Here is a 27,365-nt window from a genome sequence, read left to right as displayed (position 1 = left end):
TTATACATATCCAGTATTTACTCTTCAGCTGTTTTTTGTTCTACCTGTCTGACGTTCTGCAGAAATTTGTTGTGTGAAATGATGTTAAACTGACTTGACTACATGATCCCCAATGATGAGTGGTTGGCTCTTTATTAAGTCCCTCCCCCACACCGAAGAGACACCAGAAGTCCCAATCCAGGCAGGCTGGTAGAATGCTCTGGTAGCCCTCATGTGCCAACACACACTTAATCTACATTTAGTGTAGATTAACTTAAATCCGACAAGTTATCCAGCTAAGCAAGAAATCCTGCTTTCTGAAACAGGCCCTAGCTCTAACCGGGTTCATTGTTATCAAGCAATATCAGTTGATAACACATTTTTGCAAAACAAACACCATCGCAACATGTCTACATATAGCGGTTGGACAGCACTGTGTGTACGACCAATTTAATGAGCCACAGATAAGACATAAGTGCTAATAAACAGTATAAAACTACAGCTTTCACTTATGTTGATGAAGGGTACATCTTGAATTCTGAGGTCGGGTCACAGAGGTTCCTCCAACTTTCTGAGTCGGAATTCTGACTTCAGAGGGTGCTCCGGGTGAAATTACCGACTAGGAACTCAGAAATCCTGACTTCCGAGTTCCAAGCAAAAGAGCAACCAACCCACCTCCACCACACTGCACACTGCAGTCCTCCCAGCCGCTGTGGGTCCAGATGTAAAGGTGGGTGGGTTCTGTTGCGGGCGGGTCCCCGACCTCCTGCGTCTGGCTCAGGGACACAGTGTACTCGTAGTGGATGCCATACGTTTGGTCGTGGAACAGCAGCACCTGTGGCAAAGTCGGGAAAGGAGTTCTAGACGGGAGCCACAGGTAATGCAACACAAACAAAGACTTCTGAGAATCATGCAGGCTCGCTACACGTCTGGACAGAGTCCGAAAAGGACCTCTGAGTTTCTTACACGTTCTGTTATACCCATTGGGCTTTACAGCTGATCTCACAGCAGCTTCACTCAACGATGCCTTGATAACGACGTGCCAGTTAGCTTTTGATGAAAAATTCGGTGGTTCTCAGCTGCTGTCCTTGGGAACTTGTGTGCATTCTGATCTTTTCCTCCATAGCCTTCTAATTAATTTTGCTTAATTGGGCCGTTGAGTTAATTACAAGCATAATTTGACACACTGTGACATTTCAGGATTATTAATAGTCGGAGAAGTCCTGTTTGTACTGATTAAAGATCAAAGTGGACTCATTCCTCAATTTTTAATAACACTCGCATACTTAAAATAACAGCATCAGATTTAATTGTAGACAATTTATGATTAAGGTCTACATTTAAACAAATAAATGATCTATGAATCCTAATTAGTGTGAGTGCTGATTAGTATTTATTTGAGGGGCTCAAAGTTTGAAGAAGCCCTTTAACCTTTTACAAGCATAAATATACCTGTTAAACTTGTTTACACTTGTAACATACTTCAGGATTTCATACTTTGATCTGGATGTGACCACTACTGAGATTATGCCATTTTGGTCACTCACCTTGAAATCTGTTCAGACAGTTCAATGGTAATGAAAAGTAAACAAATGTGCAAATTGCATTTAAATTTATACAAACAGAGCAAGTAGTTGCATTTCAAGGAGATTTGCGTCATTAGAAGGCGTGATGGTTTTCTGATGTCGGCTCAACCTCATCAAAGCGACAGGCCTCCTTTATATGATCTGGGACTGCACTCAGAGGCAGGCCCTCGACTGGGTACCTCATTGCTCCACTATCATACAGACGGACCTTTGTCAGTCCACCTAAGTACAACCTCCTATCACACGACACGGACCGGATCCGAGACACATACAGGTTCAAAATCTCTTATCAGGTAATTTGTTTGTGGATTTTGGGCCTTAACGAAGTCATTAATAGGGCTAATTGTGTCCTGCTTAAATATCCCTCAGACAGGAGAAAAAAAACAACTTCATTATGGCTGGAGGGGAGCTGAGCAGATGCGAGTGCTGAATCCAGCTACAGAGAAACACGTAACATCTTGCAATCCTTAGAGATATAATTTTCTTTTTTGTTTATGTCCTTTTGTTTTCGGTATTGCTAAAGAAACGCTTGGCCAAACAGAAAAAAAATTATAAGAATAACCACAGAGAAAGCAGACCTAGCCGGAGCCTTCATTAGCTCCATATAAACAGACCTTTGTGCACATTCTTCTCCGGCCAGAAGCGAAATGGTCTGTATTCCCAATATTGGGCCTGACTGCTGACGTAAAGTTACACGCTTGGCACTTATAACAAGTATCCGTCACACTTTACAAGCAACAATTAGCCCCCACCAACTTTTTCAAAATTTGAGATTGGGGTAACGCCATTTAGTAATATAGCTACAGTATGCCAACACCCCCCTCAAAGGGAAGGAAACTGAGGGTAACTCTGGTGGTCAGACAGCTAGTCAGGGGGGGGGGGGGGGGGGCTTGGCTAAAGCTAACGACTTTACCATGAGGTGGAGGGGCGTCTTTGTAGGGCCCCTGGCGGACATCTTCTCCCAGAGCCCCCTCCTCACGTAACGCACGGTGGTGCCGGCCAGTTCAAACTCCCCAGGCAGCTCAATCTTCCAGTCGCTGTTGATGGACCTCTTGCTAGAGTCTCTCAGAGCTGTAACATCAAGGAAGCATGACATTAAGTACCTGCCCCATGGAAACGTCCCGTTCACACAGAAATCTGTATCGTGTTTCAACACCAAAGTAAAATGACCAGCAAAGCAGTAAATCCTGCCTGTGTTAAAGGTGAAAGGCTACGATGTAGAGGTTTCCATGGAAAGCTTTTCATTTCTGAAAAGTCTGCAGTCTACAGGATTGAAAACTAGCATTAGGCACGACAACATTAGCTGGGTCCTTGTCTGCATCCTGTCACCAACACTCCACCTGGTGCAACAGGAACGAGTGAATTTCAGGTTTCGGGTCTCCACAAGATAGCTAAAAATACAGAGAAGCAGCTTTTATCTGCAGGTGCTGTAGCAAGACTAAAAACAGGAACGACGGCAAACAGGGTAGGTACCTGGTCTAAAGGGACGACAGGGCAGTGTGGGTGCAGTGAACAGGAGGGCTGGGCGATAGCTAAAATAATAATACGCAACATTTCAACCCAGCACCCCCCCACCCCCACCCCCACAACGCACACAAACTTTTTTTTTTTTTTGTAACTGAAAGTAAAACGTAGCCTTGCCTACCTGTGGGGGGAGCTGCTGGTTTGCCAATCATGGTAATACTTGTTTTTTATAGTATCAGTGGGAAATGATCGATGGACGGGTCGAATTTAATTACAGTTTAAAAAAAACATTGGGAACCATCTAAAGCCGTGGTTTACAAACTTATGGGAAGCCATAGCTGCATACCACGACATAACCGACTGATACCTATGCGTACCATACAGGGAGTTAAAAAAATAATAACAATGCGTGTGTGTTAAAGGCAATAATCATCAGTTATTCAGTCAGATATTGACAGGGATTTTGTGTGTGATGTCAACGATTAGTGATATCATCCTCAAATAGCGCCGCCCTAGTGGACAGTAATGTCCTGTTGCTAGTTACAGGTAATGTCACAATGCTGTTAAAGGGCACTTGACCTACAGTAAAAAATAATAATAATAAAGAACATGTATATTCTTGCCAAAATAAACCATGTGTATAAAACTATTCCTGCATTTCTAGGATTAACATATCATAATCAGAATTACATTGACCCACAAATGTGTGTAAGCAAATCAGATGATAATATATGATATCATATGATAATGAATTCTGGATGAGATCCCGTTTCGTGTTAGGAATCCATTAAACCCAGCCAATCCATGCTGAACATTCAGGATCGAGTGGGGGTGGGGGGGTGATTTTATGTCCTACTCACATATTCGCAAAGCCACCGAGGACCAAAAACAGGTGGCATGAAGGACGCCCTAACCCCCAACCCGGCTGCTGTGCCCACGGGTGAAGCCTTTAACCTGCACTGAAATGGCCAGCTATATAAATGAGCGAGAATTAAGTTACTTCGCAGAAACTGTCAGATGATAGTTTAGAGGTAAGAGAGAAAGCCTTACAATCCCTTTGGCTTAGGTCACAACACCGGGAAAAGCGAGCTGCTTGTTCTTGGGTATTAAGCAGCAGTCTGCAGTATCTATGTTGCTGTATCCATAATCGCAGGGGCCTCACTTCCATATCGTAACGTCAACGAAACTCTTCACTCTTAAAGCAGAAGAACACAGTAAAGTACCACTGACAGGTAGCCATCAGGCTAATGACGTCTAAAGACTCAGTCAGTAATTTAAATCAGTGTTTCTTAACCCGAGACGGTCCATGTTCTTGCTCCCACCCAGCTCCCTGCTAGGAGGAAGCAAAAACATGCACCGTCGCCCCGAGGACCGGGTTGAGAGACACTGATGTAAATCACACCCCCTGCTTCAAACATAGGAAGACATGGACCATTACGACTTTGCCACATCTACAGTAAGTTACATAATGCAGTCAAACGAAAGTAACACGCACTCAGCTGGGACAAAGTAGCCCGAGGTCCGTTGACGCTGTAAAACGAAAGAGTCCCGGCAGGATCCGATAAGCTCTTCCGCTCCAGAAGGCTTTGTCAGAGCACAGACTGATCCCCCACAGATAACGCAAAGCCCTCTCCCCGCAGGAAAGGACGGATGACAGCAGGATAGTATCAGAGACCCCAAACAGCCTTTCAAGTGTAATCAGGCCTGTGTTCAGGTGCCGCTGCCCTACAAACAGAGGGCTGTCACCAAATGCTTTAAAGCCCAGATATTCCCATCTGCAAGGAACCTCCCCGAAATTCATGAAGTCATCCAGATACAAAGCCCACACTGCGGAAGTGTTACACAGATTTGGGCACCGCACTTTCCCCTCCAATCATTTCTAGAAAGAACAAATAAAGCTTTAAATAAACGTATTTCTGTGTTACTGTGGTTAAACGTATGAAATGTTGACAGAATTGGTCTTTATGAGATATGATTTTAGACTAAAGCTGAAGTTAAAAGCAACGTTACGTCAGTAGAAGCTTCCAAGGAGGGACACAGTCCTGATCCGTTTGCCAGCCCTCAGTTTCCTTCCTAAGAAGTGGCTTTTTCTCCACACCCTGCTACCTGTGATAAATAAGCTGTGTGCAGGACAGGGGTAGTTGTCTCCTGCCAAAAAGAACCAAATAAGACTGGCTTGCCAAGAGCCGGTGGGCGGAGAGCGGCTTCTGATGCGGCCGGAAGGGGACTCGTGACCGAGCTGAGCTGTTAGGTCTACCGCATGTCATGGGGCTCACCGTCACCTGTGAGCGAGAGGCGGTGAAAGCCGGAGCGAGCCTTACGTCCGTCAAACTGCTCCTGCGGCTCTCAGCATCCGAGCGGCTGGGCACCGACGTTGCGTGTTTGTCATAAAACACTAATTAGTCTTTGTGAATCAGTGGAGTGTTACATCCTGTTTGTCGAAAGGCAACAAGGGCTACGCCTGAAGCTTAATGACATCTGCAAAACATGGCATCAGACGCATCCCAGCCGAACCCCGATAGCGTGCGAAATGGTGCTTTCACGTCGTTTTCACACCATTTTCACACCACGTGATTTACGTGAGTTACAGCACAGTGGTGGAGTATCCAACATACAATTTAGTCCTGCCGTTATCAGTGTGAGGAAAGATTACACTTTACTATAAATTACACATTTAAAGCACCAAATAATTAGGCATTCAGGGTTTTTTTAAATAGCACAGAATATAGTAAAAGTGTATTCTCAGCATCATACGACATGATTACCTAGTACAACACTCCCAAATATATCAGATTAGTCTTGAACCCATCACCTCGTGACACCTACACTGTAGGTAAACAGTTCTGGTCCTCAAATTACCACAAGGTGGCATCTGGTTGGCTTTCATTGGCTGGATGTCCTTTATAGCCAACAGAGAGCGCCTAGGTACAGGCCACTAAATCAAACCTCCATCCAACAACAGCGACCTTCACACAGGGCTGATATTTTTATATACAGTATAATATTAAATGAGTACCAAAATAACTGCAACTACTCTTTCACTTTTATGGGCATGTTACAGCAAGACTGTATGGCTATAATTCACATAAAGCCTGTAATTTGTCATATAATATTACAGATAAAATAAATCCGCAGTGCTGGAGCTCAAAGCTCAGAAGACCAAACGCACATGTTATGTCAAAGTCTGTACAAAAACTGCAGGATAACTGCTCATTACTAAACCCAGTGGAAATGTCCATACGGAATTATATCTACAAGTACTATTAATTTGCTACAATTATAACATCCAGAATTATGACAGCTAATGTGGGGTGAAAAAGACATTGTAAGGAAACTGCATCACCTCTCAGAATTCTTCTGACTTCATGTGGGGTGATACGAGAGCCATTTTATAATACTGTGCTATGTGTGACATCTCTGTGCTTATTTTCCTCATACTGTTGGGTGTCTCTCTCTCTCTCTCTCTCTCTCTCTCTCCCTCCCTCACACCCTCTTTAGGTTATTATACAGTCAGGAAGCTGTGACAGAAAAAAAAAATGAACCCAACGTGGCATGATGTGAAATGCTGGTTAACCTCATTTACCAGACCAAGCACGTAATAACATAACGCGAGCATCGCCAAAACTGTGATTTATGATTATTTTATGCCAAGGAAAAGCTAATTCCAAACCAGAGCAATTTCTCAGGGCTCATTTGTTGTTTTCTACTGTAAATATCCAAGTCTGAGTTCATTTAAGTACAAAAACAAAAAAAAGAAACACTGAACATTTCAATAAAAGTAGTTTGTTTTTTCTAATCGCCTAATCTCCTGAGGCACCGGCCTCATTCATATCCAACCGAGCAATCCGGCCACAAAACAACCTTAGTTCTCTGCGGTTCCGGAACCTTCTGTGGGACCCACAAGCGTATCACTGAAAAGATCTTACCCAGAAAGCTGTGGGATGGCTTGTCCTCCACGACCTTGATCCTGCGCGCCCCGGCTGGGATGACGGCTGCCTCGACGTAACCTGGGGCGACGGGAGAGAGAGTGAAGCTCACCATGCCGCCTCGTCAGGGCAGGTGGGGGGCGCTGAGGAGGGACGCCGGATCAGAGCTTTTCATCCCTTTCAGAAGAAACTGAAGGAATTCTGAGGAACTCCTCTACTAATATTATTGCTAACTGGCTTTCTTTCCCAGGGTCAAACTCAAAACATTTTTTTGGGGGGAGTGCTTATTAGGAGGTGCGGGGGGGCAGGGGGGCTGAGAGCGTTCAGCTGGCCGAGGTCAGGTGGTCTCCTGCGTTCCTGTCACCTTGCTGGAGTCCACATTCAGTGGAGGTGTGCTGGCAGGGTACAGGTCCATAGGGGTGAAGAGCTCCAGAAGAGCATCCCCCCACACTATAAGACCACCCTGAGAGGGAAATAGACCTAAAAGCATGTGACAAGCAAGAGCAGATTCGTGGTCAAAGATCCTTCAAGAGCTCTGTTTAAACCTAGACCTGCGTCCACCCCCACCCCCCCAAGGCCACGTTTCCTAGCACCGGGCCAGAGAACACTTGGGCAATAAGAATAATCCAAAGCAGCTCGATTCTCCATGTCCTCAAGGAGGTACAACTTCCAAATCTGACAGGAAGACTGACTCTAAGGTGTTATCCCACAAATGAGCAGATCTGGGCAGAACTGGCGCTCTGCACATAAATGCCACTAACTGTTTTTTCTTTTTATGTCCGCCGTTTTCTGAAAGGACTATTGATTGAAACTGATCCGACTTGCCAGCCACCAGCAGTGCTGCCGTTCATTTCCACCTTTCATTCTCCTGCTCCGTCAGTCATAAAATGGAGAGAGTTCCCGAACTTATCAATACGAAGTTTATAAGCATCAGACTGTCTTCTGCTGTACCTCTAAATTAATTTACAAAATGTGTTCCTGAAAAATTAGATTCCGTAAAAGAGCATGCAAAGATTAGAGTGTGCAGCAGCCTTTGAAGACCCCAATCATTGGCCCCGTTTACAATAAAGCGCAGTTTCTGTGCCAGAGCAGTAAAACTCCTTGCTGGAAGAGGGAAAGACACACTTCAGAAAAGAGGTGGAAGATGGAGGGACCTTCCAAAGCCTTACAGAGAGTCAAAGAAAGAAAGGACTATGAAGACGGAAGGATTGGGGGCGATTGACCTTTAAGGGCTGGGATTCAGTCCAGAGATGCTGGCAAGGTCGGCCTAACATCATCTCCAAGATGAGAACACTTTAGTGTTTATTCTGAGAAATATGACCTATTTAAGTGAATGTGTGTGTACTTATATATACGCATATATGCAAACGTACACAATTTTATCATCGTCTCAGAGCATTAAAAAAAATTTGTCACATTTTTTCCTAAAATGATTCGGGTGAATGTTCATGTATCAGTATTATATTATCATATTTAGAATATCAGTGCACTTTTGTTAAAAACCCATCCACATTCTTCCTAGCTCTACATCAGCAAGCTGCTTTGATTATCTTTATTTCCCAGCACTTCCAGTAACACCAGTTTTGTTTTCTCCCAACCCAGTGTGCTTCACTAAAAACCCACAACCAAGCGGTTACCAGTAAAACACAGCACAAAACCCAAACCGCTGTTAGTGGGCACCCGTCACCAAGACAACAAGCCCACCACGGCCAGTTAGTACCCTCTGAAAACCTTACAGGACAATGAGCGAGTGTCCCGCTGGCTGAAGCCCCCTTAGATGATCTCAGGTACAAGAAGAGGCCCTTTTGCACCCTCTTTGAATAATGCGTGTTCACTCTTTATTGTACTGGCACCAACAGGTAGCTCAGTTAATAGGCAAAGGGCTGAGGGTGGTTTAGAATTCTGCTGTGTCCCAAGTCCCTACGCTTCTCCTGCTGTTCCTTTCTGATAATGTATAACCTACAAGAGGGCGTTTGTTAGGCTTAATAATGTGGGGATTAAAATACACCCAGCATTCTCAAATGGGTTCTCCTGGGGAAAGAGTCTGGGCAGACCAGAGTATATCCACAACGCTGCTGCAGCGTTTCAATAAAACATTACGTAAAAAGTAAGGAGGCTTTTTCAATAAAAGGGTCTCAGTCGAAAAGAGTTGCCAAGCTTATTTGAATCAGGAATATTCCAGAAAGATGAGGAGGCCTGGAAAACTGGAAAAAAAAAAAGAATTCCAACGCGAGAGAGTGGGAGACCCAGCTGTTCTGATTTGTGATGTCGTTGGGAATCCTCCAACTGTCCCTGCCTATCCTAACAATGTGTCTGCCATGAACTGGAAGCCCAACTATTATGTAATGGTGATTTTTTCAGAAACACTCAATAACTTCTAGTCTTTTGTTCCCAGGAGAACCCAGAGAGGAACGGTGCCGGGCGCTCTCGGAACGGGCCAAGAGGTACTCGTCCACGAGAAGGTATCTTACATGAGAAACACTTGGGAACAGCCCTGGGCTTTGACATCACACACGTAGAAACCTTCTTACAATGGCTACTGGTGACTGGGAGACAGAACATGATTAGAAACAGCTCAGTCAAGGTGACAGCAACTGCGTTCTTCACAGTGTAGCACACAAAGGCATGTGTATGTGTGTCACACACACATACACATACATATCCTGACAGAAGAGGGGAGGGGAGAAGGCCATTTTGTCAAAATAACAATCACAATTACGATTAATAACACAGAGAGGCGTGGCATGCACAGCGAGGTTACAAATGGCTTGTGAATTCAGCAGCATTTAAAGCTACCAGAACGCGACTGATCCTAGTCTCGATCTGTCAGCTTGCTACTGGGGATCCAAACTTACATGCTTCAGGTTAAAGGTCAATTGTTATAAATGGAAAAATGTCATTTATTGGCTCGTAACTTCAGGGCAAGTTTTCCCACTGCAAATTTTTTCAACTTTTCAACGTCTCCCCCCCCCAGTTTGATCTCGACAGTCTTGCCCCGAGTTCACTCTCCTCTTCAGGCAACAAACCAACCACCACTTTGAATTTACCTTAAAATTTCGAAGGGTACCCGCCAATCACTCAGGTATTTAGGTACTGAACACAATGCCTAATACTATCGACATGTCAGTTCCTGTACATTTCTACAAGTCACATCAAGACTGGCAGATTCTCTGCTGCCTCAAGTCTCCATGCCGGCCTACGGACCATGGACCAGCCACAACATGGAGAAGACAGAGAGTCCAATAGTACCAGTGTACGGAGACCCACAGAAAGCCATCGCACAGAAAGCCTATGTTGAGGATGAGTCCACAAGGTCATGTCTTTACTGGTTCCTGTCCATCTTTCAAGATATGCTGGGTGCATGTCAATGACCCACGATTCCTACTCTGCCATGTAGGAATCTGCACACATGGAGGTCCCTAGACGTCTCTGCTACAGCTAATTGACATGCCCAACCCACCACCCCACCCAACGTAACCAACTTTCCCTTTATGTCATAGAACTTCTGACTCACCCATTCCTTTGGTGTGATTGAAGTCACCCTTGACTATCTTGCAGGATTTGCCGTCACCATTGCACACACCACAGCGGTCCTCTTTGGCAGAAGATCCAATGATTCCATCGCAGCCAATTTTCTGCCAACAGATGTAAACAATTAAAGGTATGTGAGGACTTGGAGATTTCAGGAGTGCAGAGGAAGGTTTCAGCAACAGACCCTAACCTAAGGCTATATGATTTAGTCATAATATGAATCACAACAGTATGAAACAGAAACATAAGAGTTAAGAACAAGTCTTTTGACCACAAAATGGAACCATTCTGTTCACGTAATAAGCAAGATCCTGACCCTGAACTGGTCAGAAAACACACATAAAAAAAACTTGCGCATTTCACTGAACAAAAATGTATGGAAAATAAATAATGAAATTTCATTGGAAACCGAGATGTCAAGATTAACATCCAGTTCCTGGGCCAATGAGGAAAAGAGAGAGATGTAGGATTACTTTGTTTTTTATAACGGACTGGCTGAAACCAGATAGAGCTCATACACGGATGTTACTGAATGGCATATTGCATCAAGCATGATAAGATAAGTCTGGGAGTCAAAACCACATGGCTGTTGTCCCACATCCTTTTAGTAACTGCCTAGCAAGAAAATAGCTGACAAAAAACCCTCAAGATCTGCATGATGGTCAACATGAGTTCGAGAGGGTCTGCTATGCTGCAGCTTGCCTACGTTAGCTAACTCCTCCCTGCTTTGGCCGTATCCGTCCAGAACCTGGTGTCATTAAGGCCTTCTTCCGAGCAGCACGCTGACCTCAGCCGAAGGCAGTTCTAGACCATGTTTATGTTTTTTGTCTCAGTCCCCCTGAAAAAGTTCCCAAAATGATCTAGTGGTTTGTCCCAGATTTTCATACGCATTTTGTACCCCTCATCTCGGCAAATTTAGTCATGGGGGTGGCGTCCCTTATTTCTTCTGGATTCTAGGATTTGACATAAGGGTCAAATCCTAGAATCACACCTGACCTCAGTATAAACTGTGCAGTCCTTCCCCATGCAGAGATCCTGTGAGTGACTCTCTACGAGTGACTCTCTACGAGTGACTTTCTCTGCCTGGACGAATCCGCCGATAAACCCAGGCCGCCTGAGGAGAGCAAGGGGGGGGGGGGGGGGGGAGGGCGGCTGACACGCAACCCACTTGATTTCCGGCCAAGAAATGAGCTCCTAAGACCATGTGTGAGCATTTGGTGAGGTGGGAGGGCTATTAATCAGCACAGGAAAGGTGTTGGGGGCTTGCAAAAGCTCTCCCACCTGGGGGGGTGCCTGGCTGGGAGTGATGTCACCAGCAGAACCGAAACTCCAGGGGGCCCTACAGGCTGGCTCACTCAATCGAGGCACAATTCATTCACAGGCATCGAGTGTTTCAGGAGAACAGAAGTCCTACTGCATGGGTACGAGACGGCACCAGCCAGCATACACATGCAGGAGAAAGCAGGAGAAATGGTATAACTAGGAAGACACACGTATTCTGAAATTTCCTTTGGAAGAAAAAGAAAGAAAGAAAGAACGAAAGAAAGAAAAGAATCCATCCATTAATCAATCACACTGGATGCTTACAGTGATATGCAGTGATATACATTCTTCAAAGGCCAGACTCACAGATGGCTTCACAAGAAGCCACTGCAAAAATTTCATACCCATGAACGGGAAGACAGATCTGTCTTCTGATATATCAATAGACTGTTGAGCCAAAGTGATATTGATACGCTAAGTTACAAAGCAAAGGGGAAAAGAACCGATTCAGGTGAGAGTTTGGCGGTCTGTATCCTGGCTCACATTTGACAGAATCAAGCCAAACCTAACCCGATTACGCCGTTTCACAGCACATGATATATCAATTACCGCAAGTGAAATGTCTGAATAAGTAAAGTGCATTTATTTGGATCTGAAATATTGTAGTTTGCTACGCTGTGCGACACACAGAATTTCTCCCATCTGCAGCTCAGAGAGATTAGACACGGCCCAGCTACATGTGCCGGGTCTTTCCACGCCGTCTTCAGCCTCGAGTCAAGCTGTCAACAAAGGACTCGCCGTCAAAGCCCAGACGCCAAGCCGGCCCCCTTAGCTGGCTATTCCTGCGCCATCAGACCCACTGCACTCATCAGCCGCGTGCAGAAGGGAGGACATCATGTCTGTGCCAGGGCAACCAAGCTAGCAAAAGGAGCCGGTCTCATCTCCTCTATGCGGTCCAGCTGGGTTTACCACATCACTAGATACTTCAATTAAACTTAAATAAATTCAACCCCCCCCCCCCCGAAACCGATACTTTCCACTCGAGGGGCGAAGGGGGGACGGGGGGACGTAAATGTTATGCTAAACCATCTGCAAGGGGGCCAAGGCTTCTTGGAAACCGGGACCGAGTCCACCAGCCGTTAACAGCAGCACCGCAGGGGGGCAAGACTTCAGAGTGTGGCATCTAACGCTGCCCCCTCCCCACCCACCCAGTCGCAAAGTGATCCTGGGGAGTTTCACGATGGGGGGGCTTGAGGAGCTTTGAGGGTCACTGGCGGGTCCGTGGATATGTGTTTCCGACCCAGTTAAACCCGTAAGAGTTAGCCGCTGAGGACCAGAACATTCCGGATCAAGTGGTCTTTCCACGGATCTCCTTGGAACTTTCGTGATGGCTCTGGTGGGATGTGTTCTGGAGTGTTCCGTTTAAAAACTAGTCCTTGGTTCACGACCAGGCAGTCTGTGAATGGTGCGTATGTTCAAAGCTCTGGAATTTGCTTAAGCATGCAATAGCCTGGAGGTAGCGGTGGGAGAGCGTGGCCCATAGTGGGCGGACTGGGAGAGCTGGTGATGGTGCTGGATTAACCTGCCGGCCATCAATTACTTTACTGGATCCCAAGTGGGGCGGTGACTGACACCACATGGTAATCCCGTCCACCTGGGGTTCAAAGCTGTCCAAACACAAAGCATTATGGGACATTTCATCCAGAAAGGATCAACAACAAAGAAAGAGACAAACTGTAGTTTATATAAATAAATTCCCCAGAGGAAGAAGAACATTTCTGTTCAGCCCTGACCCCATCTGCCACTTCAGCCAATTAAATTACATTTAAAGCCCCCCCCCCACCTGCTAGAGCTTGTTTGATCAGCTTGCGGTGCGAAAACTAAATTAGGGATAGAAAGAAACAGCACATGCTGATGAGGGCTGCCCTTCACTTGGGGGGGTGGGGGGGGGGTGGGGGGCGAGCAGACAGACAGCCACTGTCTTTCTTTACCTGGCACTTTCCGTTGACGCAGAGGTCGGTCTCATAGGGTCCGCAGGGGGTGCCATCCAGGACACGCTCCGCCACTAAGACGGAGACCTCGTGGCCCACGGGGGTGCAGAAGAGGACGCACGGCTTCTCTGTAACACAGCGAGAACGCAAACGCGACAGTCATGTGCGACGCCAACTCACTCGCGGCCCACGGGGGTGCAGAAGAGGACGCACGGCTTCTCTGTAACACAGCGAGAACGCAAACGCGACAGTCATGTGCGACGCCGCCTCACTCAGCGTGCATGTGTGCGAGTGCCTGTGATTTGCATCAAGGGCTTCCGGGAGCCTCCTCATTGGCTCAGAAGGTAAAACGTCAGTATATAACCTTCACTGGGGGCTCTGACATCTTCTATGTGACCCCCAAAGGCACATTAATAACACATAAATTAAAATAACAAATGTTAATATTTAAATTTACTGCAACACCATTGTCCTTTGTTATTTATATATACTGCATATATACATATACACTAATGAGCCAAATCATTACGGCCAACCCTATGGGAAGCGAAAGGCTATACTGTAAGAGCAGCACATGTCAAGGTCTAAGACGCAGTAAACCGTAAGCTAACATTCAGCACTAATCTTGCAGACCTGAGTGACTCTGATAGTGACTTTGATTCCTTATGGCCAGGGGACTGGGTCAGAACATCTCTGAATCTGTGAGGCTTGTAGGGTGGGTAATGGTCCAAGAAGGGATGAACCGCAACCTGCTGATAGAGTTGGGCAGCCATGACTTTCCAACGTGAATGAAGTCCCATCTGGTAGAAACCAATGATGGTGACGGAATAAGGTGCCCATGCTGACCCCAGCGTACCCTCCACAGGTCTACAATGGGCATGAAAATATCGGAACCGGACCTTGCTGCACTGGAAGAAGGTTCTCCTGGTGAATCCCGTTTTCTGTTGCATCATGTGGATGGCTGGCCGGGTATGTCGAGGCACTACGGGATGCGTAGGACGGACGAGCATGATCCACGCATACAGAACCCCACGCGGACGCCTTTGAGACGCGAGACCGCCGGCTGTCACGCCGCTCCCGGCTGCGTAGCGATGGATGCTGCAGATTTATGACGCCTCGCGCTTTCCGCTGAGCTTTTCCTGGCAGGGCCGGGCCGCAGATGTCAGAGGCAGGGAGCAGATATGAAGCCGGGGGAGGGGGAGAGCGGAGCGAGAGTTGGGGCGGCCGGAGGGGAGCGGCGGAGGCAGCGAGTGAAGCTGTCAGGCGGCTGCTGAGGCTCGCATGCGTAATTCATCGGGGGGCTGGGGGCCGCGCGCCACACGTCCGCTAGATCGGACTTATTCAGAATAAACACTGAAAAGGGGGTTCGTAGGATCCTCCGCCGTATTTCCAACTCCTAACAGGAGGGGGCGCCGTCGCACCCGGGGCGAACACTCACCGTCATTTACCACGGCCGTCCACATGGCGGCCTTCCTCTTGGCGGCCTGCCGCTCCTGAGCCTGGCATTGCTGGTCCCGGAAGGTGGGCAGCCCCTTGGCACAGGGGGGGGCTTCACAGGCCTTGTGCTCCACGCTGGCTTTTTGGCAGTGGCGCCCCCCGGGCCCCGGCCTGCAGGAAGAGCAGCGGCAAGCTTTGGCTTTGCTTTGTAAATCAGCCCGCTGCCCTCCCACTGCTGCAGGACAAGTCTCCCCCCCCCCCACCCCAACACGTTTAATGACCCACTGAAGTGTCATTATGAAAAGCAAAACAGTGAGCAGGTTTCACCCCTGGTCATACACAGTTACCAGCTGCATTCTTTTCAGTCGTTACTGTTTTTGGTGTTTTCATGCTATTTATTTTTAACAGCCCTGTCTTAGGCCAGTGTACTCAGAAACACCTGCCTCCCCCCTGCCCCGAAACACAGCAACAGACAGGCAGACCTGGCCTGCGGTCACCTGTCAGCTGTGTCAGCTGGCGGAGATTTACTGCCCGCACCGGGGCTGAAGTTGTGGGGGGGGGGGGGGGGGAGCAAGATACATGAAGAATGCTTTAAAAACATCTTCACCGCCAAAACAAATCATAAAAATTAATTCTGAATTTTTGGGCCACATTTGTTACAGCGAAGTGGAATGGAAGTGCACTACCGCTTTTTGCAAGGACAGCTGGGCACTTCAGAGATTCAGGGTCTCCGTAGCTAAGGTCAGGTCCCAATATCAATAGAACATGGTGAATTATTCCGAGTCTAGTAACAGAAGATAACCGCAAATGATTAATAATTATTAGATCATTATGAATTTTGATATTTCTCATGAAGATTATAATGATGATTGTCAGGTGTTACGATTATAATGCTGATGATGATCAGAATGATGATTACGATGATGGCGACACTGAGGATGATTGTTAAGATGAGTATGGTAATAGTGATGGATTTGGTAATCTGGTAATTATCCTGATGACCGGGAAGGTTATAAAGATGGTGATGAAGACGGTGGTACGACATGGAGGTGAGGTCCCGACTTACGGAGGGTTGTCGCACTTCCTCTGGCGGAAGCGGACCCCAGTGCCGCAGGTTCGACTGCACATGCTCCAGGGGCCCCAGGGGCCCCAGTCCCCGTCCAGGTGCTGCGGGATGGGGGTCTTGCTGACGCAGTCTCCTGCCCTGCACCACTGAAAGCGACACCAGCCATGAGAGGAGCGCCCCCAGCAGGAGCTGGCCGGGCACTGCGCTGGCAAACGGCACCCTGATCGACAGGTTAAACACAAGGAGCCCTCGGAGAGTCACGCTCCAAACCCCAGTGTCCACGGCCTGGGTGAAAGCAGGGAGTCACTCACGTTTCAGCACTGCAATGACCATCTACCACACACACCGTCACAACACCGAACCCACAGGCCACACATTCAGGGCTCTGAAGATACCCTCACAGACTCTGGGCCAAAGGACCCACCGTGCCGTGGAGCAGGACACAAAGCAGAGACAGACCGGAAAAATCTCTCCAACCACATCAATGTTCCATACAGCTGAAGATGTATTTCTGGCAAAAGTAAGAGGCGAACAGTAATATTTACACTTCAGGCTGCTTCTAGATGCCTCTTGCTCTCACCTTGTCGGCTCCACACTCTGTCCCATCCAGGGGGGGGTCTAATGTGGTTTTGCAGGTAGTGTCTCCTTCCACAAGGCACCACAAGCCAGCGCACATCAGGTGCTGTAATGCAAATGGGGGGGGGGGGGGGGGACTCATTACTCACTGAAATGACCCAAAAATTCAGGGCAAGCATGTCCCCCTCCCCCCAGGCACACAAAAATAACAGGTTTTTATCACATTGTGGGGAGACAAACAGACACACACAGACACAGACACACACATCCATATATACATGCACACAGACACACACACACACACATCCATATATACATGCACACAGACACACACACACACACATCCATATATACATGCACACAGACACACACACACACACATCCATACTGTATATACATGCACAGACACACACACACATCCATATATACATGCACACAGACACAGACACAGACACACACACACACACACACACACACACGCACACATCCATATATACATGCACACAGACACACACACAGACAGACAGACAGACACACACACACACTCACATTCATGCAATGATGAATCTCCTGAGCAGGGGGAGTCTCTCCACATAATGATACCTTTTTACTGCCCTTAGTGGAAATCTGGTGGCTTTACTGCTCTAGAGGCCTCTGGCTTTTTCAGACACCGCAGAGCACAGCATTTACTGCGGCTCGTCGTGCCTTTAGTCCGCACTATAAAGCTGTCAGCAGGACGGCTCTTAAAGGTGCGCTCGTCCGGCGCGGGCTTGCCGAATGCCTTACCGAGGGCTGGGCGTGGTGCCATCTCAGTGCGCCGCGATATCGCCAACACGAGCGCCCGTTTGAAGTTCTGCAGGCCATGGTAAAAAGCTCGGCGGCACATCAGCTGGATCCGACCTGCTTTTCTTGGACCCTTGTGCACGCGTGTCATACAGACAGACTCTGGCCGACCGCAGCGCCTGACGACAAGAACCGCGTCTCGCTGAGGAGCTGCGGCCCCCTCTGAGTCACGGTCAGGAAACCGGCGTGTTCTGTGACCGTGACCCGCAATCCGCACACTCGTCCGGGCTATTTTACAGGCTCAGTGCTTGAGTCAGTTATTTTAATTGCAAATCTTTCAATAAAACCAGTTTGGAACGACCAGTTTGTAAAAACACATGACATGATCACACTATTGCGTCACTCATTCACTCACCCCTTGAAATGTGACTGAAATAATGTTTCAAAAACACTTAGATATTTCCGGAACCGTCCTGTAACAACTGGGACAGGCATAGAGCAGATGGACTAAGGGGGCAGATGCAACTATAAAATGGTTTAATAAGCTTTTGGTATCAATGCAGAAGCAAATATCCCACAAGATCAGGACCCCCTCACCCCCCCCCCCCCCACTTTTTCACCACTGACAGCTGCCCCATCTGGCCAGGATCGTATCACTCCGACCTGCTACTGGGGGGGCCCATGGGAGTTTTATTTACACATGTTCTTCAGGGAGAAGGAAAAATGGTTGGTTCATAGAGATAACCAACCATTTTGTAGAGGAGGAGGGTTCAAGCGACTAGAGAAGGCTAAACCAACCAATCAAATGTCTTGGCACTGTCTCCTCTAGCTGCTTGGACCCACCTCCTCTACAATCTGTGTGTGTGTCTCTGGTTCTCTCTGAAATCAATCATTTTTCGTTCTGCCCTCAGAAATTTTTTTGTAAGTAAAACTCAAATGCTGAGGTGGAGCACATCCACAGCACATCCACCCGATTACAAGCGGGAACTCGCTAATATTCTTTTTTGTGAGCGCAAGGCTGAATGGGGAGCAATGCACTGAAGACAAATCGTGTCACGCTCGCCCTTGGATTGCCACAGGCAACCAATTAGCAAGCCTGCCGTCCCCCCCAGGACACGTTAGCTTAGCAACTGGCCCCAGCATCGCTCACTGGATATTTATTTTAAATCACTTTATAGATCCCAGTAAGGAAATTCTCTTTTCATTATCCTATCCTGCCCTGGCACACAATCGTAGGAGCAATCTTGGCATCACAGGAGAGCCACCTGCAGAGACACCCATGAAGCTGTGGCTTAAGGGCCTTGCTCAAGGGCCCACAGACATGTGACTATTCTACCGATGCCAGGCTCGAACCGGCGACCGTCCCATCACAGGCACTGAGGCTGCGCCACATGCTGTAATCAAATGTTTCTCAAAGTTTATAATCAAACCATCGGATGGTTTTCCCCACCGGACGACCAATCTCTGTCAAGTGCTCCTTATGAGAAACATGCAGAGTTAGAAGTTTTGGCTGGTTATGACGAATATGAGGGACAAGTTCTGCAGGTTTGGCAGGGAAGCTCACGCTGACGTGGGGGACGTCCTCAACAAAAGGCCCACTTCAAGCCTGGACCCAAACTACAGGGCTTTTGATATAATCTATTTTAAAATAAAAAAAAAGTCCCCCTAATTTTCAAGGGCCCATTTCACCATGGAAATGCATTACCAACACACAATGGGAAAAGTACATATTCAGGACATTAGAGACAATTTAACATAAAAACTGGGGTAACGTTAGCATCAGCTAGCCAGCCGGTTACCAAAGCACCCCGTTACAAACAGGGCAAAGCAGAGTGAGTTCAGGAGAAACTCCTACCTCCATATCCTGGCAGAAGGTGGCGTTGGTGCCAAATAAAATCTGGCACTGCCCGTCGGCGCTGTAGTGCATGCCAGGCAGCTTCGGGGGCAGACGCACCATGTAGGGGCTGCGCGGGTCCATCTGCAGTAGGCAAGCGCTGGCCTTGGACCTGCAAGCAGAGTGTCCCCATGGGAAAATGTCTATCACCCCCCCAGCACAGAAACCTGCTCTGTTCCTGTCACTAAGGACACGCCCCCACTTCTCAGGAGTCTCCCACGGGAAGCGAGATCATTTCTTGTGAACATCTAACAAACGACAGGAGGTGCCCGAGCTTTTCCGACACGGGCGTGTTTATTGTGCTTTTTTAACCATCAAAGTGACGCATCTGGGAAAGTATTTTTTCTTATGTTCTTATGTTCAGTAACGCTTCACTTAAAGAACCCTCATGTTTAATGCGGTATAGATACCTTGATAATGCATTCATAAAGTTTTATACAATATATAATGCATTATGATGACTGCTTTAAGTAAGATTCCTGTTACGACTCGTACTCTGAATCCTGCCATCTTCCAGCATCTGAAATGGGTTTGGTAACCGTATCTCAGGGTTTATGTCAATGGCATGGCTTCAGAATCGAACAAAGATGAGGACAGTCGGTCACACTTAATGCAACAGGTGATGTCAAGAGCTCCGAAGCAGTAAAAAGTGAAAGGCAAACTGGAGAAAGGAGGTAAAGGGCATCGTTTGGGCTCCCATGGGGATGTTATGACCTTCAGCATAACGGAGATGACAACCTAAAGACGGCCGATATCAGTTAGAAAGCTTTGGTCTCCGAGGACCTTAGCTTGCATTTCATAAGTTTAAATACATACAAAGAACAATCATCTTCTTTATTTTATAACATTCCAGTCTTTCGACAAACTGAAAATCTGGAAAAGGGTCTTCCATTCTACGTAGTAATCACTAGAGTAGGGGCACTGATCAATGATACATAAATAAGCACCCTGATCAGTGTGACGAAGATCCTTTACATTAAGATGGACTTAATTATCACTTAAAAGCAGGATCTCTGTGTACAGGCCCAGTCCGGACACAGTCAGCTCATGTGTAGGGAGGTGGTCATTATTCTGGTCTGCCAGGCATGTGAAACGGCTGGGATATCCGAAAGCTTCAGGGAACATACCTCAGGATGGGTCCTTTCCATAATCTAATACCATCCGACAGACACCCAGGCGTCTTTAGGTACAGACAAGGAGCCCCGTAAACTGATTTTAAAACTAATTTCTCTCATGGAGCAAGAAGAGAGTTAGTAATGAAAAGGGCTTATCAACTTTAAAATATGAAAATCAGACAATTCGACTGGGACTAAGAATAGCGGTCAGAAATTAGCTATGGTAATGATCAATTTACATAAGAACATAAGAAATTTACAAACGAGAGGAGGCCATTCGGCCCATCAAGCTTGTTTGGGGAGAACTTAACTAATAGCTCAGAGTTGTTAAAATCTTATCTAGCTCTGATTTAAAGGAACTCAGGGTTTTAGCTTCCGCTACACTAGCAGGAAGACTATTCCATACTCTAACTACACGCTGTGTAAAGAAGTGCTTCCTCAAATTTGTTTTAAAATGTTCTCCCTCTAATTTCCACTTATGGCCACGAGTTCTAGTATTTAAACTAATATTGAAATTGAAGGAATTATATAAATGTAACATCACCTCCCTTGACTTAAACTCCACACACCTACAGATATAACCCAACATTCTATTGGCCTTTTTTATTGCTTCCCCACACTGGCGAGAGTGGGACATGGAAGCATCAACATACACACCAAGATCTTTCTCGTAATCAGCTACCTTTATTTCAGTGGAACCCATAAAATATCTGTACTGTATATTTCTGCTTCCTGCATGGATTACCTTACATTTATCTGTGTTAAATTTCATCTGCCAGGTATCAGTCCAGTCGCTAATTAAATCCAGATCCCGTTGTAGCCTCTCTGCTGCTAGATCAGTATCTGCTACACTACCCACCTTGGTGTCGTCTGCAAATGTAACCAGTTTACTGTATGTATTGGTGTCAATATCATTAATGTAAATTAGGAACAATAGTGGTCCAAAAATTGAACCCTGCGGTACCCCATTATGAACGCAGGCCCACTGTGACATTGTGCCTCTAATAACTACTCGCTGCTTCCTGTCAGTTAACCAGTTTTCGATCCAAGCTGCCACAGTTCCTAAAATCCCTGCAGCTTTGAGCTTTAGCAAAAGCCGTTAGTGGGGGACATCATCAAAGGCCTTCTGGAAATCTAAGTAGATCACATCGTAGGCCTGCGTGTGATCAATTTCACTTGTAGCTTCCTCAAAGAACTCAAGTAGATTCGTTAAACAGGATCTACCTCTCCTAAATTCATGTTGGCTATCCCTCTTAATGTTATTTGCATCCAGGTAATCTACCATTTTCACTTGGATTATAGCTTCCATTATTTTTCCAGTAATGCTAGTTAAACTGATTGGCCTATAGTTTGCTGGATTACTTCTATCCCCTTTTTTGAATATGGGTGTTATATTAGCACACAGAACCACCTTAAGATGTCACCATCCCAGGTAAGACCTTCACCGGCATCCCGGGGCGGATTCATGTACACAGGAAGATGCAAACCCAGTTCAGGCAAGTGCCAGCAGACAGGGCTGCATAGTATCACGTCCCGATTATATGCCACAAGCGCAATAATCTCTTCTTTTAAAGCATGATGTGCATGCTGAGCTGTCCCTTTCTTCACCGCTACCTCAGTGCTTATCGCTTCCATGGCGCGTGACGTACAGTAGCATGTGGCGCGCTCCGCTAACTGAATTTAATAGACATAAGGATACAGCAAATTTATAGAGACTACTGACTTTTGGGCGTCACAATGCACCAATAATAATATTTTAGCTGCACTACTAATCTGCTTATCAAATTGGGGCCGTAAGTAAACGTCTGCATTGTACCGAAAAGCCAGAGTCCGGACAAATGTTTACGCCCATCATATAAAGCCCTGGTGATTATTCAGCATGTGGAATATAATCACGACGCAGCCCTGGCAGACACTGCTGGGGAAACTGGCAGCAGGGAACCGCCATAGTGATGCCAGTCACTCTACCAAAAGGAAGCGCATTGCCAGGTGCCCCCAGACGAGCCCCCTCCCCGCCCGGGTTTGCCAGTTCTACTGAGGACCAGCCGTACTGTCTCTAAACTTAACATACAGCAGGACGGCGGCTGTTTCTCTCTCAGACGCGGCTGCGGACGACGACGTAAGCGCTCTCCATGTTTCGTCACTCACGAAAGCGGCTCACCTGAGGAAGTTCTCGAGGTCTTCGCGGCTGCAGGTGGACCAGGACAGGTCGCTGGGGTTCCTGCCCTTCACCCACTCCCCCGACATGATGTGCGAGTGTCCGGTGCAGGTGGCGTGGTCGTCGTCGTGGCTCATGCCCATGCTGAGGGACAGAAGCAGGAGTCACACAGCCCCCCCACTCAATCCTGCCACATGGACGCAATTAGCCCCCCCCCCCCAAACTCACACAAACCAGCTGCAGAGGTCACATGACCCACTACACACAACACGAGGAGGGAATGTAAAAAGGATTAAACACGGCGGCGGGGAAAGGACAGACCAGCGAGTGACTCTGGGTAATTATGGCACAAATCTTCCAAAGCCACAACCTACATTCCAGAACAGCAACTTCAGAAAGGAGGATCTGGAGTTAGAAGGCAGAGCGACGGTTCCCAGGTTACAGCAGGGAAAGGGGGGGCAGGGGGTTTGGAGGAGGGCCCACCGAAGATCCCAATACGTCAGGCCCATCCCACGATGCAGAACAGAACAGGTATAGGCCAAAGCTTCTGCAAGGCCCAGATGGAAAGCGCAGCACAGCAGAACCACGCTTCCATGATGTACCATGCTGAACATTCACACGACCCCGCTACGAAATTAGGGTGTATGGTTCAGCGGGTTAGGACGCTGTGTCTAATCTGAAGGTTGCTGGTTCGAAGCCTAGTGTCCACACAGTAATTTTGCTGTTGGGTCCCTGAGCAAGGCTCTTAACCCCGGGGAATAGCTGACCCAGTTTTCTCAGTTGTACATCACTTTTGATAAAAAATATCAGCTAAAGAAATACAATATAAATTAAACCAGCGATGTGAAGTAGCGCATTAAATACGCTACGCACGTGTGAGGTATATCGCAGAACAATTTTTATTTAACTTACATTTTAGTCTGCAGAGACCTAGGACAGGGGTGTCAAACTGCAGTCTGGGGGGGGGGGGCACAGCCTTGTGTAGCTCAGTTCTTTCCCTGTTCCACTACAAATGATTCAGCTCAGCAGCTATGTGGTAATTAGCGCAAGACATTGAATCAGGTGTGTTAAATGAGGGGAAACCCAAAAATGTGCAGGGTTCCGGCCCCCCAGGACTGGAGTCGGACACCTGTGACCTAGGAGACCCGCATGTGTGGCGCCCTCCTCAGGCTAATCCCACTCCGGCACATCATTCTGCGGCAGCATCCACTGGGTCCGCGTGACGTTTGCCTGGCTTGGCACCCATGAGCACTGGTGTCTTTTTCCAAATTATTGTTTCAATTAAACCGCCTACGTGTCCATCCATCAGCTGCCTTTGCAAGGAGCCGGTTCAGAGCAGAAGGATTAAAAAGTGGAGGTGAGGCTTCCATTGATTCCAGGCTGTAAGAAGTTCAAAGCTCACACATCAAAAGCCGTTAAACGAAAGATCTAAAACAACACAGTGGGAAGCAAAGACATCCGTCTGGGTCCTTTCAGACGACCACCCACCAGGGCAGGGCTGTCAAATACACTGCCTGATGAAGCCTATGCACTCATACCATCTTTATTATTTAATTAGCTACCATTTTGGTATGACACATCAATAATAATTTTTTAATTGTACATTTAAAGACAGTAGTTAATCCTTATGTTCAGGAAGTACCACATTTTAGTGGAAATGTATCAGTGTAAGTAGAAAAAGTAACAAACTAGTTAGTGGATCGGTTAGTTTGGAGGAAAGAGAGGGCAGGAACATGAAGCCAGGCAGCTTGTTAAAAACAGAATTACTATCCAGGCACCCAGTCCCTGGCCAACAAGCAGCAGAGCAGGGAGACAGAGAAGCCCCCACCCTGTCAGTAAACAAACACTCATGTCCTTCACAAATCCATGCTGACATCAGCCTGGCTCTTATCTTCTTTAGTACGGACTCACTCAGTGAGAGTTCTTGGGAGTAGTCATTAATATTTGTAATATGTGCACCATAATCCAAACATTAAAGGCCATAAGAGAAATATTAAATATAAAAGAAGCTTTAAAAAGTCATGACTGTAATTATTTGTTCCCTTTGCTGTAGAAAACCCAGTTATGTGCGTGAAAATTATCTCGGCAAGCCACAGACGAGGAGCAGCCTGTTTCTCGGGGTAACAACAGCGGTTCTGCTCCTGCGAGGTAACCCCAGTCTTTGAAGTTCCTTGTTTAGGTAGGAAATTTCAAGAAAAGCTCTCCACAGTGAAGGATGGGATGCATCAGAGCAGATCGGGGCCAGAGGAGAAGCAGAGACTGGGAGTCGAGCCTCCGCAATTACCAGGAAATGGAAATGCAGAGGACAAGGTGCCCGCCCCCCCAAGCCGAGGACGGCGGGGAGGGCCGCGGGACAGCCGCATCGGGAGGATGAGCGCATCTGTCAGCACCACACAGGAGTCTGCAGAAAGGTCGGGGGGTATGGAGGGGGCCATTACTCTGAGTAACCCCCCCACAGGGGTTTACAGCAAAGCCACGGAGGCATCAGCTAGAGACCAGACCAAACTGAAAAATTCATGTCTTACTATCAAATGGTGTCTGTTGTGTAAACCGAACACTAACAACACCAACACCACAAACTCAGTGCGGGGGTGGGGGATCTCACACTGGGAAATTCTCTCCTCAACTGGAAGGTGGAAGCTTTCATAAGCAGGATGACAAAGGATATGCGGTTCACACATCTCCCCAAATCACCACGCGGAGTGACAGCGCAGAGCAGGACGGCTGAAAAACCCTGAGGACGTCCTAAAATGACCCCCCCCCCCCCCCCATGGGGAGAGTTCCTCAAATGAAGAGGGGTCGTGCTCTGCCTTAAACTTTGAGGAAAGGAGACGGGCATCAGCACACAATCTCACACCCTCATGATCGCCGGGGTGTGGAGATTAAAGGCAAGCGGGTCACGCTTGCTGGAGAAGTGCTTATAGAAACGATGACAAAATGTTCTGCGTCTGAGATGCTGGAGTCATCAGGAATGAAGATGGCTGCCCTGCGTCACGCCACAAATCCATGGACCCCCCCCCCCCCACGCTGCGTTACAGTACAGCAGGTCATTTAAATACTTAGCAGATGCTTTTATCCTAAACAACGTACAATTAAGAAAGCAGCGCCGGTCCTGCGACCAACTGAGTTTAAGACTCCAACAGTTAAACAGAACTTGGACCAACAACCTTTCTGTTCTAAGGCAAGGCCTCCTAAATGAATGAGCCACACACAGTCCCAGATAACACACTCAGCACCTCACATGCTAAAATTAACTGCCAAGAGGCTCTTGGGTTTCCCCTGTACGGCGGTTTTATGGAGTGAAGCTTTACGAAGCGCCTTTATGGTGCCACATGTGATCCATGCGGCGCTGGGTTTATGACCTCACCCTCTGCGAAACGCTCCCGGCCAGCCTCACGCACAGCTCTATTCAAACGTGACACTGGCTGATTAAGTTACGCCGGGCGACCGGGGATCACGTGCGGCCCAGTGCCAGCGCCCGCCCCCAACAGCGCCCGACTGCAGCCTTCCCAGTCTCCCTTGGAGTCAGCCTCCTATTATCCGTCGCATAATAAAGTTTGCCTGCGTTACATGCAGGTCATGCTAATGAGATATCGCAAGAGGTTTTAAAGTGGAGCTGTTTAACAAATTACAGCTAATTCTGTAAACACTTTCATAGCCCACCAGTGAAAAACACCAACTTACAGCCAGAAGGCCAAACGCTGAATTTAAGAAACCGTGGAATTAAACCACTTAAATGAAGCCCGTGACGTACAGAGACACTGGCTGCCAGGGCCAAAGGCTGCCTGCACCCCAGGCGTGCAGCTTCGGTGGCGGTGCAGCTGATCCAGGCCGGGTTAGCGGTGGCTAATGGCGGGAGCGCTAAGGCGCTCGTCTCGAAAAAGGCTCTTTTTTTCCCCCCAAACGGTCAATAAAATCAGCCGCGTGTCACATTTCAAAGCATCGCGTCATGTGAGAAGCAGGTATTCCTTTTCTGCGGTACGGTATAAAAAATGGAAAAACAGGACAAGCAGACCAGCTATGTCGGAGAGGGGAGGGTCTCGGCGGGGAGCGGGATTGAGAGGAACAGCTTTCCAGGGGAAGTCGGGTCGCGGGGATTTCGCTTAATGGAGTGACCTTTGCACCAGCTGAGCAGTAGAAAGCGTCGACATGAGAAGGATGACATGGCATCTTCCAAGATACTCCTCGGGTCCCAAACCTGGCAATCCGAGACCCCCCCCCCCCCCCCAGAAACTTACAGTCACCATTCCCAGCCAGCTCACACTGAAGCCTTTGTCTGTGGGAGCAATCAGAGTTAAACAGGATTAAAGCGTCTGGGAGTTCCCAAGAACCACTCAAATGGGGGGGGGGCTTCAGGGAGATGTAAAAGTTCTGCCCTCCAAACAAAGTGACCCCGATGCATTTCAGGCGACAGCTGCCGTTTAAGATACACTGGCGAATTTTAAGGAAACCCAGCCAACTGCTAAAAAACTGAATCATTTGACCTCCTGACCTTGACCTCTGGGGTCAGCAGAGGGGGGACTGGGCACGAGAGAGTGGGGGGGGGGGCACCTTCTGACCAAAGAGCTTTAGGGTAGTACTGTAACAAGCCAAAGA

The 27,365-nt window shown here is 47.6% G+C and overlaps 1 protein-coding gene across 2 annotated transcripts in view; it reads right to left on the bottom strand.

Annotated features, from left to right (window-relative positions):
- adamts17 (ADAM metallopeptidase with thrombospondin type 1 motif, 17) overlaps positions 1-27,365 on the bottom strand; it is a 64,496-nt gene that overhangs the window by 14,378 nt on the left and 22,753 nt on the right. The window contains exons 9-19 of one of the 2 annotated variants that reach the window (XM_072717911.1): positions 22,773-22,913; positions 19,458-19,608; positions 16,824-16,925; positions 16,244-16,389; positions 15,179-15,348; positions 13,741-13,868; positions 10,470-10,590; positions 9,427-9,501; positions 6,956-7,036; positions 2,479-2,636; positions 655-814 (exon numbers count right to left, since the gene is read on the bottom strand). In XM_072717911.1, the coding sequence (XP_072574012.1) occupies positions 655-814; positions 2,479-2,636; positions 6,956-7,036; positions 9,427-9,501; positions 10,470-10,590; positions 13,741-13,868; positions 15,179-15,348; positions 16,244-16,389; positions 16,824-16,925; positions 19,458-19,608; positions 22,773-22,913 (1,433 nt within the window). The remainder of the gene's footprint in view (positions 1-654; positions 815-2,478; positions 2,637-6,955; positions 7,037-9,426; positions 9,502-10,469; positions 10,591-13,740; positions 13,869-15,178; positions 15,349-16,243; positions 16,390-16,823; positions 16,926-19,457; positions 19,609-22,772; positions 22,914-27,365) is intronic. The other variant, XM_072717912.1, reaches the window with a different exon arrangement.

This window comes from Paramormyrops kingsleyae, chromosome 11, assembly GCF_048594095.1.
Source record: "Paramormyrops kingsleyae isolate MSU_618 chromosome 11, PKINGS_0.4, whole genome shotgun sequence".
NCBI classification, from domain to species: domain Eukaryota; kingdom Metazoa; phylum Chordata; class Actinopteri; order Osteoglossiformes; family Mormyridae; genus Paramormyrops; species Paramormyrops kingsleyae.
This window is presented reverse-complemented; position numbering and strand designations above follow the sequence as displayed.